The 12,244-nt window shown below is 42.8% G+C and overlaps 2 protein-coding genes and 1 non-coding gene across 5 annotated transcripts; 1 reads left to right on the top strand and 2 right to left on the bottom strand.

Moving 5' to 3' along the window:
• Positions 1-56: 56 nt before the first annotated feature.
• On the bottom strand, positions 57-1,828 carry LOC100846196. Its single transcript, XM_003567058.4, has 2 exons — positions 567-1,828; positions 57-430 (listed from the first exon to the last, which is right to left on the bottom strand). Exons 1-2 carry the CDS (start codon positions 1,467-1,469, stop codon positions 182-184), a joined length of 1,152 nt encoding a protein of 383 aa, XP_003567106.1. The 5' UTR covers positions 1,470-1,828; the 3' UTR covers positions 57-181.
• Positions 1,829-2,238: 410 nt separating this feature from the next.
• TRNAF-GAA lies at positions 2,239-2,311 on the top strand. The gene has a single exon. It is a non-coding gene; the product is annotated as a tRNA-Phe (tRNA).
• Positions 2,312-2,770: 459 nt separating this feature from the next.
• LOC100828795 (kinesin-like protein KIN-14C) lies at positions 2,771-10,279 on the bottom strand. Of its 3 annotated transcripts, XM_003569740.4 has the most exons (22): positions 9,974-10,273; positions 9,526-9,680; positions 9,328-9,435; positions 8,502-8,736; positions 7,938-8,035; positions 7,772-7,855; positions 7,594-7,671; positions 7,422-7,514; positions 7,313-7,342; positions 6,750-7,091; positions 6,587-6,668; positions 6,379-6,474; positions 6,125-6,304; positions 5,924-6,030; positions 5,308-5,483; positions 5,052-5,216; positions 4,718-4,971; positions 4,473-4,636; positions 3,902-4,091; positions 3,691-3,805; positions 3,402-3,505; positions 2,771-3,215 (listed from the first exon to the last, which is right to left on the bottom strand). In XM_003569740.4, exons 1-22 carry the CDS (start codon positions 10,011-10,013, stop codon positions 3,139-3,141), a joined length of 2,973 nt encoding a protein of 990 aa, XP_003569788.1. In that variant the 5' UTR covers positions 10,014-10,273; the 3' UTR covers positions 2,771-3,138. The 3 variants fall into 3 exon arrangements, with proteins under 3 accessions (XP_003569788.1, XP_014755138.1, XP_010232310.1); XM_014899652.2 differs by having other exon boundaries at positions 3,691-4,091; positions 8,028-8,035; positions 9,974-10,279; XM_010234008.3 differs by having other exon boundaries at positions 3,691-4,091; positions 9,974-10,278.
• Between the last annotated feature and the right edge of the window lie 1,965 nt (positions 10,280-12,244).

The raw sequence follows: 12,244 nt of genomic DNA, 5'->3' as shown, positions 1-12,244 counted from the left end.
AAGCATTGTACATAAACTCGATGATTATAGGGTCAGGGAAATGTCGGGCTAATCGATTCTGGCCCAAACTGGCACGCTGGTTCCATTGAACCTTTTGCAAAAGCCAACCAAAACCTTTGAAAGAACCGAGCTGCATGTTGAGGAAACAAATTCTGCGGCAGCTCAAGATCACCAAATCGCATTATAACAAGCGTGCCAGAAGAAAGTGGTAAACGAGTAGGAGGCAAGCGGCAGCTATCATCTGCAGATTCAACGGGATGATCTTCCCGGCATCGGCGGCCAGGTGCCACCTGCAGGCCGTGCCGGTCGAAGCGCCGGAGTGGAGGAACTCCACCGAGACGACGTCATCATCGCCGCCGTCTCCTCGGAGATCATCGTTGCCGTAAGCCGGTTTCCCGGCCACGCTCTTGTAGAGCCCACTGCTCCATGCCTACATACGTACGTGGAGAAGGAAACACGTAAACCAAGTGGAGCGACGCAAAATGGATGATTCTGAACGTGCACAAGGTGACTTTGCAAGTTGTTCTTGAGAGAATGGAGCTGTGGAAAAGAGATTCACGCATCACCTGAAGCCGGTCCCCGACGGTGACCACGACGGCTCCTTCGAGCGGGCGGAATCCGGAGCATCCCCGTCGGGCCGAGAAGACGTGGAACGTGGAGGCGCCGGGGCAGAGTTGGAGGGCGAGAGCCCGCGGGCAGCGCGAGCTCCGGACAAGCATCCTCAGGACGTCTTCCTGGCTCATAGTCATAGTCATAGGGCCAGAGCCGCTGCCGCCATCGCGCTGCTTACGATGGTGCGTGCGGATGCAGAGGAGCGAGGAGCCGTCTCTATCATCTCCGGCGGCCAAGGAGTCGGCGGCGCCGGCGCCAACGCTGTCTCGCTGCAGTGCGTCCATGATTTTGGCCGCGGCTCGCTCGAGCTGCGTGAACAGATCGTCTGCTCTGTTCCTGGAGGACAGAGCAAAATCAGGCGACCACCACGACTCCTCGACATCTTCGTGGTCTTCTCCACCGGCCTCCATCTCCACGGACGCTGGCGATCCCGCCCTTCTTGCCGCTGCTGATGCTGAGACCAAGCACGTACTGACCCCATGGCCAACCACCTGGAAGCAGCCAAACGAGACGGACGCCGACCTCAGCGCCTCCACCGCCGGCCCGCCGGAGGCCAGCAGACGCATGTCGATGACCGGAGGGGCCCACGCCGGCGCCGGCGCCGGCGCCGCTGCCTCCTTCTTCTTCCGTGGCATGGCTCTCTCCGGCAGCCGCAGCACCGGCACTCTGGCGGAGCGGCGCAAGAACCTGCCTACATCGTCGTCTTCGCGGACATCGGGGAACTCGCCGAACTCGGGTGATCCCGAGCTACCGCCTGTGAGAACGCCGGTGACGGGAGACGGCGGCGGTGCCCGGAACTCCAGCGCCGGGAGCTCTCTATGCTTCCGATGATAGGTGACGAAGGATGCAGTAGTCATGACACGCCAGCGGTCACTGATCAGTGAGTGTATTATGCTTGCTTGTGTTAGTTCTTGCTGCTCTAGCTTATGTTATGGTTGGCAATGGCATAGGAAAATGGTGCCAAGTATATGTAGTATATGGAGTACATCGGAGGGAGTACCTGCTCTGCTGGTCTTGAGTTCTTCTGTCCCGAGGCCTGAGTATTGAAATATGGCGATGGAAAGTGTGGGGTTTTGAGCTACTTTTTTCTTTGTGGTAAGACAGGAATGATAAGAGAAGCGAGATGCCAGCTGCAAAGAGAAGATGGTGCCATGATGCTACTACATCATTGTGTCAGGTCAGGTGTGGTGCTGTGGTAAAACTGTGGTGCTGAGCTAGCTGTCTGTACGATCCCAATATATATCCTTCCGTGCATTCTGCTAATAGTGGTCTGCAACACCCAAAGTGCTCTGCTTTCTTTGAACAGCTTTAGGTTGTTGCACGTAACGTTGTCAGTCGGCTTCTTTTATGGCGCGCCTTCTTTTATTCCAAGTTCCCCTGAGTATCAGTACTTCAGTGGGCAAAAGCAACAATTGATGGCTATTGGGATAGCTCTTTTATTGGTTTCCTCAAACAATAGTCGTTTTAGCATTGTTCTAATATAGGATTGAAAGCCAACAAATTTTACGTAGTAGTACTATTTGTCAACATGGTTCTTTTATTCTCGCCGTTCCAAACTAGTGTGTTTCAGAGGATTAAGAATAAGTACATGTATTATTTCCGGTTCCAACAGTGTATAATCATATAGCGGGGATAGCTCAGTTGGGAGAGCGTCAGACTGAAGATCTGAAGGTCGCGTGTTCGATCCACGCTCACCGCAAACATAGTTTTTGCAGATCCTGCATCTAATCCTCTGGGCGTCCTGAACATCTCAAGCACCGAAAGGATTTATTTTTTCCTTGGCGATCTTATCAACGACGAACTCCTACAGTCATCCAGAGATCGTCACCACTCTACTCAGTAACCGTTAGCTAATCCAACAATCCATCAGGACATGTACAATGAGTTGACGTCATCCCTTCTTAACGTGATAATTACTGGTGTGAAAGAAAAAGAAATGAAGAAAGGCATTAGCTTTCTCTTAAGTAAGAGACGATTTCTTCACAAGAAAGATAAGGCAAAAAATAAAGAAATGCAAATTCCTAATGTACTAGTTTTCACCTTTTCTTAACATTTATTTATTTAATTTTATTCATCTAACCATCAACTACAAGACAAGACAATAAAAAATGAACTATTGTACAATATGTTTTTTTTCTTTTTTAAATGACGTGGGACAAGTAAGAAAAGCCTGTCTTATCAACATGGTACATGCGGTTTACCAGCTTACTACAACCGCTTCATGGAAGTCTTGAAAATAGCGCCAGCGCAAAGAAAAACTACGCCAGGCACCTACACTGTAATGGCAGGCCAAGAATACATATCTTATGTCAAAAAAGAAAAAAAAATACATAGATATCTCATCGCAGCGACGAGCCCGCATAACTCGGCTGTTCATCATCGATCAGCACATGGCTGCCTGGCCATGGCCAATGGGGTCGATACAAAGCTGGTACAGTACTTCCTAAACTGCACCTTGTGTTGAAGGTTTACAGCACAAAACATTTTTTGGTTGCATTACAGGTGATGCAAGATATCAAAATCCATCTACTGGACTACCCGTCTTTTCGGAGGCTTGACTGAAGATCCTCCAGTCACCTGGCCGGTTGTAGATTTCGGGCGACCTGGTTTGTGAATATCGCTCCAGTCAGTAGTATATTTTTGGTTTGATAATTTCATGCTTAGGCATTTTTGGTTTCTGTGATCTTGCGTATTTTCAGAGCAAGGGTAGATGGAAATCTGGGCAAGTGCTAAGGCACCTGATGACCTAGCACGACAAATTGTCATGTGGTTTACAAACAGATGCGTACCTGTAGTCTTCGGAACAGGTTCCTTTGATCTTGTTCTTGAAGCTGATGCTGGCTGCCCATTCTTTGTGAGAAAAAATCTGGTTAATCTTGATGGAGCTTTCTGCCTGCAGCAGTAGAGATGTGTTAAATAGCTGGCTTTATTAAAAAATGTGAGGTGTTTTTGGTGATGCATATGCGGAGAAAGAATAATGGGAAAGCCTGCGGATTTTGATTTCAAGGTATGACTTTTTGCCAAATAAATTTCTTCACTAGATCATGATGAAGAGATAGAAAAGAAAGCAGTGCATACATCCGTTCTGCTGCTGTTTCTGAAGCACTACCAACAGAATACTCAGTTTCACCTACTGAGCAGCCATCATCGGATGCATTATCTTCATATTCGGTTTCACCTGATCCCATGGACCCTGCATTGGTGGATGGGGCCGTTATTGCTTCCATTAATACTGTATAATTTTGAGGGTTTGACAGAAGTCTACCACTGGACTTCAGCAATCTTTCACCTGATATTAGTTGGTTCTGTTGACTTGCCATGGTGAGTGCTGACAAACCAGTAGAGGACGTAGACTGTTTAAGCGAGCTATTGCCACTTTTATCTGTTAATGAACTAGGAGATTTTGATTTGTCTTTCAAGACTTGGAACTGTTCAATTTCCATGTCCTTTCGTGCTATTGTGTCTTTCAAAGATGCAACCTGGATACATAAGGATGAGACTTTGAGATCTAGATATAGAGAATATTCATAACTAAAGGTGGATAAATAGAACACATGACTTAACTCTACTAAGAAGCATCAGCAAACAATATTAAGAACGACAGAACAACGTATTATATAAAATATATAAAGGGAATCCTTAAAGGCTAAACAATTTATGATCTAGTTTTGTTCCTATTAAGGCTAGACAACCTGGATACAATTTAAACTAACCATAGATATGTTACTCCTGTTAAGGCTAGGCAACCCAGACACAATTTAAACTAACCATATGAACTTTACATAACGCTTGCTTGCCAGTTTTTACAGTTCATGTAAAACACAAGTAATTTGGTTTATCAGAAATGGGAGTGCAAAAACCTGTTCTAGCAGATCTTTTATGTCTTTTCCCTCTTTGTTGCTCCTTGCAGCACCTAACTCAACCCCTGAAACCCTCTCAGCAAATTTTAAAGTGCTTATTGTTTCTGAACATGATTCCACATCAGGGTTTATTTGAACAAACATTAGTGTCTTTGCTTGTCCACCTACATAAAAAGAAAGAGAGTAAAACATAGGAAGACAAGTAAATCTATCCAAATATACATCTCGCAACAACTGTATGTTACCTAAAGAACTCTGAAGAACTTGAGTCAGTTTGCTATTTCTATAGGGCACATGGGCATTCTTCTGAGCTAAAGCAAAGATGACATCTCCAAGAGCAGAAAGGGACTTGTTAATATGTTGTGCTTCTTTTAATCTATCTCCGGTTGCTTCAGATCGCTCAACTCTCTCACTCCCAGCAAGATCAATCAGATGTAGACATCCTCGAGATGTAGATCCATTCTTCAAGTCCAGCCCTCTAACATGCACAGTTAGAATGCTGCATGGAAAGAAAGCTTTTAGGACAGCATCTCACAAGATTTTTATTGGATTGCTTCACTTAGTAGTCAATCTACATACCTATGGGACCGACTACTCCTTTCATTCAGTGCTGTTGATCCAACTGCTCTATTTGCTTGTCCAATTTCCATTAAGTCTAGTACATCCGATGTTGATTTGACAGGAACTAAACTCGCATCGGGTACGACAAGTCCATTAGGTTGAGAAGTACTCCAAATTCCAAGTGTTTCTTTATGTCAAGAATAACATGTTTTACTAATAGCGGAACAAAGAAAGACATGTTAACAAAAATGGAATATATGTTTCAAAAGGATATCTTTTTTGTGCAATATCATTTGATAGAAGATCCCGGACTTGTTCGTTGTATATCTCAACCATCTGTACTTCCACCTCATATGAGAAAGTGTTTCTCCGTTTCAAAGAGATATCAAACAAGTCATTTAAAGCTCGGTAGTTAACACCCCAATCTTCTTTTGATGTTCCTGGGCCACTCTACAAAAAATGACAGCAGGTACCAATTACTAATGCATATGGATTTTATTTTATTTTTGCTTCTATGGGTGGGTGCACACTATTTCTCATTTACTACTACTTTTGCATCTTAAAAAGAACCTATAATTACCAAGAAAAAAACGAAGTGTACAAAAGATAAGAGTGCAGCTGCATTGTTAAAATAAAAGCTTGAAATAGTCGTTTGTGCAATGCACATTGAATCATTTGCTCTTCTATTTACGGTTTTCTCACACAAAAATTGCAGGCGCACATGTGCACATCTATGGTTTTGGGGATTTCATTAAATGCACAACTTTAACTTCTAGAAATTGTGTGCACTAAGCAATACAAATAACATAACTCAGTTCTCGTAATAATATCCCGAGTGAAGTTATTGAATCAATTTTGTTGTCTTGAATAAGTCAAAGAGAAGTTAATACCATTGTGTATGTTTTTCCAGAACCAGTTTGACCGTATGCAAAAATACACACATTGAATCCATCAAGAACTGATCTGATCAAAGGTTGGATATCGGAGAAAACTTCAGCTGTGAGTTGTTACATAAGTTGTTAGTGATCAAAGTTCAAACATACATAAAATAATAATTTTTCAACCAAATATTTAGTTTAATTCAGATATACCTTGAGAAACATGTGTACTAAACACCTTGTTAAACTTGAACATTCGATAGCCATCCTTTCCTTGCTTGGAGGGGTTTGAAATGAGAATCTCACCATTTTCACCAATATAATCAACTGCGGTTGATTTTCCATCTTGACCAGGAAGAAATGGTCTGACACGACAGTATACTCTTATATTACCTGAGAAGAAGCATTAGAATGGTAAATTTGTCAGCCATAAAATGTGCTCCAAGAGTAAATAGTCAGCAAATCACCTTTCAATTCTTGCACTTCATTAAATAACTTCTGATTTTCAGCAAGAACCCCATGGTAATTTTCAGCAGCATCTACCAAACCTTTTAGTTCAAGTCCTACACAAGTTTGAACATTAAGAACAAGCAAACAAAATAATTAAAGTAACATGATACAATTTGTGTACATGGACTATGCAACTATACACGGCATGGAGATTAACACACATACCGACATTAGATATTTCATCCCTCCATTTCATCTGAAGGGCAAACATTTCCTGCTTAATAGACTGAGACGATATCCTTATGTCCTGCAAAAGTTGAATAAAAAATCATATAAATTAAGATACAAAGAACTTCCTAACACAAAATATAAAATATACTGTGCTAACCTTAATAGAGAGTTTTTGTTTATCCATAGAACTATGAAAAGTATTTGCTTTCTTGCTCCAGAGTTGTGATTTTAGTTCAGAAGCAGCTTCAACTTCTTCGACTCTCTTTTTCGATTGCATAAGAAGAAACTCAGCCTCCTTAGCTCTTAGAGTCAATTGTTCCTCCATCTGGCTTGCTTTTGTTTCCATCTGCTCCCGGTATTCTTCAAACATCCTACTCATGACTTGAATTTCTTGCTGAAGATTAGTGACTGTATTCTCTGCATTCTCCTTTTCTCGCATCAGCCGAACCATGTCTTGCTCACCTAGTTTTCTTCTCTCATCAATTTTTGACTTCTCTACCTATAAGAAAAACACATAGATAATATATTTTTTTTCATGATTTTTAGCACTGCATATAGTATATAAAGTGATGTGTAATCTTAATTTTATGTGGTCCAAAATAGAGTTTCCAGTATTTTGTTGAAATGAGATAGTTATAATAGTAACTTAAGCAAGTAAAATGCATGAAGACATACATAAGAAACTAAAATATAAGAAATATATGAGGATCCATCGAATACCTTAACTAGCTCAAGCCGGTTTATTGCCATCTGAAAAGGGGACCACGTGTTGTCAGTATATACAACGAACTCTGAACATTTTCTAACCATCGACAATTTGGATATTTACCTCGTTTTCCTCATTTGTCCCATTTACTAATGTCTCAAGCGCTTTAATTTTTGAGCGGTACTTATCCTCACGCGTTTTGATGATGCTATTTTGCTGTTGAAATAAGTTATCTGATTAAGGAATTAAATTTAAATGGAAAAGAGAGCAAGTTCAAAACAAATGGTATCCTTACATTTCTAATGTGGTCAGCTTGAATAGAGAAGCGGCGCTCAATCTCTTGAACAACATTCCTTAGTAAATAAACAACTCGCTGAGACAAGTAGGAAAAAGTTAGTAGCTGCTAATTAAGGATAAATAAATACCAGTGTTCCATAAAATTCATTTACTGGAAGTCACCAAAGTAGACATACATGTGGTATTTCTCCTCTTTTCCTCTCAATACTTTCATCCAGAATGCCATTAACAACTCTAAGAAGTGATTGAGTAGGGGCACTCTGAAAAAAAAAGAGATTGTCATTAGGAAAGGGCAAGACAAAAAGTAACTAGTGTTACAGTATGTGATGCTAAATATGTTACATCTAAACTATTTGACTGGATCATCTCTGAAATCTTAGCACTAGGAATATCTGTGTACTGTCCACGCTTAAATTGGAAAACCTCATTGACCTTTTGTCCTGCAAATGATGGAAAGCAAACATTGATTAACATAAGAAGCCTCCTAAGTCAAAACTGAAGGGGATGATAAGCATCAGAACCTGGAATAATAAATGTTACTTGCATCATCAAACGACATGAGTAAACAATGTTACAAAGATATGACAGCCATGCTAAAATAACAGCCAATAGTAAAATACATAGTATTATTTGGAAACAATGCCTGGTTATGTAATGAGAAAATACAGAGTATTATTTGTTTTTGAACTTGGTTATATAATTTTTCATCACCATGGTTAACAGGCTGTGTTACTTCTAGTCAATTGCCAGTGGTGTTTTCGCAAAAATATAATGTTAGTGGTAACAGCCAAATGGACAAATACTGAGTCTTATTTGTTCGAAATTTCAAATAAGAAGTCATTACAGTGTTTGATAATCCAAATGATCTATGACATTTGATGTGAAAGAATCACAATATGCGCTTGCCTGAAAGAAGAGGACTTCTTTGTGGGGTTTTGGGGTCCCAAAGGCCCCTTCTTCTGTCCTCTCCAGGAGATCTTCCTGGTGCGGAAACTGGAATCACAGGCCCAACAGTTTCTCGAAGTTCCAGTTTCCTTCTTGATGGAGTCTTAGCAGCATAATCAGAAATATTTTCACCCAATCCTGTTGTCACACTATCCTTTAGAGCCAAGATACACTCTATTATAGAAGACATTGATCCCTGTAATCATAGGAGCTACCAGCGTTAACAGAAAAAAGAACAATGCGAGAAAATAAAGGACTATGTTACAGAACTATAAAAAATATTTGGCAGCTCTAAAGTGAGTCTGATGTAATCTAGAGCTTTCCAGTATCTGCCTTCTATAAATATCTGAAGCATCTCAGAAAGGAGGCACATTGAGTCAATACTTTGTGCAAACTTGCTTCCTATGCTCAATACAATTCTACAGAAGTATAATACTCCCTCCGATCCTAAATTCTTGTCGTGGTTTTAGTTATTCATGATAATTTAGGATCGGAGGGAGTAAGAACTAATTAAGACCACTTTGGTTTCATATCAATAAACACCTTCTTGCCTTGCTAATAGTGACTGGGGGGGGGGGGGGGGGGGCATTCCATTACTATATGGAATACAATTAGTCATCCACATAAAGCATAAAGACGCAAGTGCTACTCTGTGCCACAAGATTAATGACAACAAGGTACACCTAATAGGCTACCATATTGCTGTACAGCTTGACAGGAGAGGAAATCAGTTTTAGTTCGAAATCATACTAGCATTGTAAGTACAGTATGACGGGAGCAAGCTCACCTCCTCAAGATCCTTCACACTGAATCCTGGCAGTCCCATCTCCGCGACAACGGAGAGGAACTTCTTCACATTTGACCGATGGTCTGATGCATAACCTCCCCATACCCCCTGGAAAGGAAGGCAGGAAGCTAAATCAGCACAGCAAGAGCAACATGCAACAAGTATCCACCATTAATTTTTTTATATCAGTTGGCTCACCTCCAGAACACCAGGCATGAGCTTGTCCGCAGTGTAACACAGGGCCGTGCCATCGATGAGGTATTCCCGCAGCTCCTCGTCTGAAGAATCCAGCGGTAGATTGAACTCCGGTAGTAACCCACCGAGCCAATCTATCACCTCAGCACGCCGGTCGTCTGGAAATATTTGAATCGCCAAAGGGAACTAGCGTGAGAAACGGGCACAAAATCACAATCCTCAGCTTCCAAATTCAATAGTCACAGTCCACTGTCAGCTTCCAAATTCAAACACTAGGCCTAACCGGAAGCTAAACAAGAACTGAATCACCTCCCGGTTGGTAGTTTCGACAAACATCCGCACAAAAAGCGCATGGAGCTTTTCAAAGACCCAAACTTTGAGCTCCGCAGCGCGAATTTAACCATTCCCCCGAGGCCGAGAGAAGAGGAGAGGCTCAGATCGACGGCCTCACCTGCATGGAAGTCGTCGAACTGGCCACCCAAGGTCCCCATGCCTCACCACCGGGACTGGAGCATGCACAAGGCCAAAATGCCGGTCGATCCGGTGCCAGATCGAGCCTTCCGGCGGGGCAGCGCCGGATGGAAGCCCAGATTCGGCTGAATCTGGAGGCTTCGAGGCAATGCGGTAGGCGGATCCGGAGCTCTGGGGCTTTTGCTCTGGGTTTTCTTGGCCTCTCCCCTTCTCCCCCCTTCCTCGTGCTTGGACTGTGCTTCGGTTCAGCTCATCCGTTGTTTTGTCCTTTTTCTTCGGCGCTTTTTCTTTTGAAACATTTTTCTTCGGCAGTTAGTTGGGGCTTGATTTCGTTCTTGCGTGTGCGTTAAGGCCGGTCAGGTCAGTGGTCAGTGCAAATGAGCAATGCTCGCTCCTGTACTGTCTCTCCCGTTGCCCGTTGGGGGGATTAACTAGGTGTCTAGGTGGTTATGGGGTCCTTTAAAAGTTAAAACCATCCAAAATTACCGACCTGGTCTATTTAATCAACGCATATTTCTCTAAGTGTACAAGGACCACACCGGTGATTGATTTTGTAAACATTACACTATCACACGCAACTACAAACCTCCAATGTTTACTTGTATGAACTTCACAAAGCATTATGCATCAGAATTGTGTACGTTTTGTTTGCACAAGCAGCAGAGGTGCCATGGACTGTTCGGCACATACGCTCGAACTTACAGGTTATGCTGATGCCTCAAATACTGCAAGATCCAAGATCCAACATTCTAACGTGCACAGAAGAGGGTGAGAGAAAAGCGAAAAAGAAAAGGAAACAACCGGACCGGAGGAGTCAGTTTGTACTATTAGTTTTTTTGGCAGGTTTGTACTACTAGTAGAATCACAAAGACGTCAATGGGCTACCCGGTCTACGGCCAAAGCTCTTTCGGACGCCGATGGAACGTGGCCTTTGTAGCTTTCTTGGGAGTGGGGACTTGATGCCCGAGCAGGAAGAAGGGCCTCGTGGTCCGAGAAGAAATTCCGGTCCGCGGACATGACGACATGTCAAGGTTTTGTGTGTAGCAGTGTTTTTCTCGGGATTTCAAACTTTATATTTCTAGCGGTACTGTCATTTTCCCGATTTTGATGCGTGAGCACATGGAAATGGGATTTGCCAACGCGTGGCTTTGGCTTGGTAGATGTCTCGCATGTGCGGGCGGGGCTTAATCGATTCATCGTGCTCACGCCTGCCAAGATCACAGTTCAGCCATGCCCATCGTCTGTATGGGCACCACGTTACTCCGTAGTCTGATCAAGGCCGATTCAAACGACTAATTCAATAAATGCCTGTTCCAACTCCACCAAAATATCACTACAAAAACCTACTTCGTACGTAGGCGGATAAAATCATGCACGCATATTAACGCAAGGCTAAGATTTTAATGAACCGCACAGCTAATCTTTCGCATGCAACTAGAATATAGCCACGGTTATGCAGCTACATGCAATCACACGATATGCATAAGTGAGTTTCCGATTTTTCTGGTCGTTCGGTGGACTCGAGTGGCCTGTAGAGATTCTCGCGCCTTACATTTAGAAAACCAAAAGAAATTTTTACACGCCCTACGTAAAAAAACCGGAGAGAGTACTTGTGAAAAAAATACCACTCCAGCTTTTGAGTACCTTAGAAATACCATACGGTCCAGCTCAGAAAAAGAAAAGAAAACGAAATACCAAACGGTCGTACCACTCGTCTATTTGAGCTTCGCATTTTCGCAGGGACAAAAAATGCATTTTGGTCCTTGATTCCGATCTCCCTAAAAAAATCTGGTTTCCCAATAGCTCAATCGATTCTTCCTGTTGTTCGCCTCTTCTACATGCTTGCCCGTCCCATGCAGGCACGATCCGACTACCCTTTTTTCACATGGCAGTGACTACACGTCACCTTGTTGCACGCCAGAGGATTCTAGTCCAAAATAGTTTCATGTAATCCCAGTTTTCTATGGATGCTATGTTTGGATTTGTAGAGTTTTGTTGGGCTGTCGACATGTTTCCTTGATGCCTCCTGAGTGTGATGTAAGAACAACTGTTTATGAGTTTCAGGAATGAAATTGGGAGCTGTGAACTCCTTAAGACAAAAAAAAGTCAGATTCAGAAACCAAGTGTTTTAGCATCCACGTCATGACGGGCATAGACGGAACTATTTCAGCATCCACGTCAAGACGGCAGAATAGAATCGATCCAATGCAAGCGCTGTGCAGATTATCGGGGATCAGCACTACTGCAGAAG

Source organism: Brachypodium distachyon, chromosome 2, assembly GCF_000005505.3.
Source record: "Brachypodium distachyon strain Bd21 chromosome 2, Brachypodium_distachyon_v3.0, whole genome shotgun sequence".
Lineage (NCBI taxonomy): Eukaryota > Viridiplantae > Streptophyta > Magnoliopsida > Poales > Poaceae > Brachypodium > Brachypodium distachyon.
This window is presented reverse-complemented; position numbering and strand designations above follow the sequence as displayed.

Coding starts and splice junctions, on each gene's coding strand:
- LOC100846196 (XM_003567058.4), bottom strand. CDS start 1,469: ATGACTACTGCATCCTTCGTCACCTATCATCGGAAGCATAGAGAGCTC. Junction 431..566: donor CCGTCGGGGACCGGCTTCAG/GTGATGCGTGAA, acceptor GTACGTATGTAG/GCATGGAGCAGTGGGCTCTA.
- LOC100828795 (XM_010234008.3), bottom strand. CDS start 10,013: ATGGGGACCTTGGGTGGCCAGTTCGACGACTTCCATGCAG. Junction 5,217..5,307: donor AATGATATTGCACAAAAAAG/ATATCCTTTTGA, acceptor ACATAAAGAAAC/ACTTGGAATTTGGAGTACTT. Junction 4,637..4,717: donor AGTTCTTCAGAGTTCTTTAG/GTAACATACAGT, acceptor CTTTTTATGTAG/GTGGACAAGCAAAGACACTA.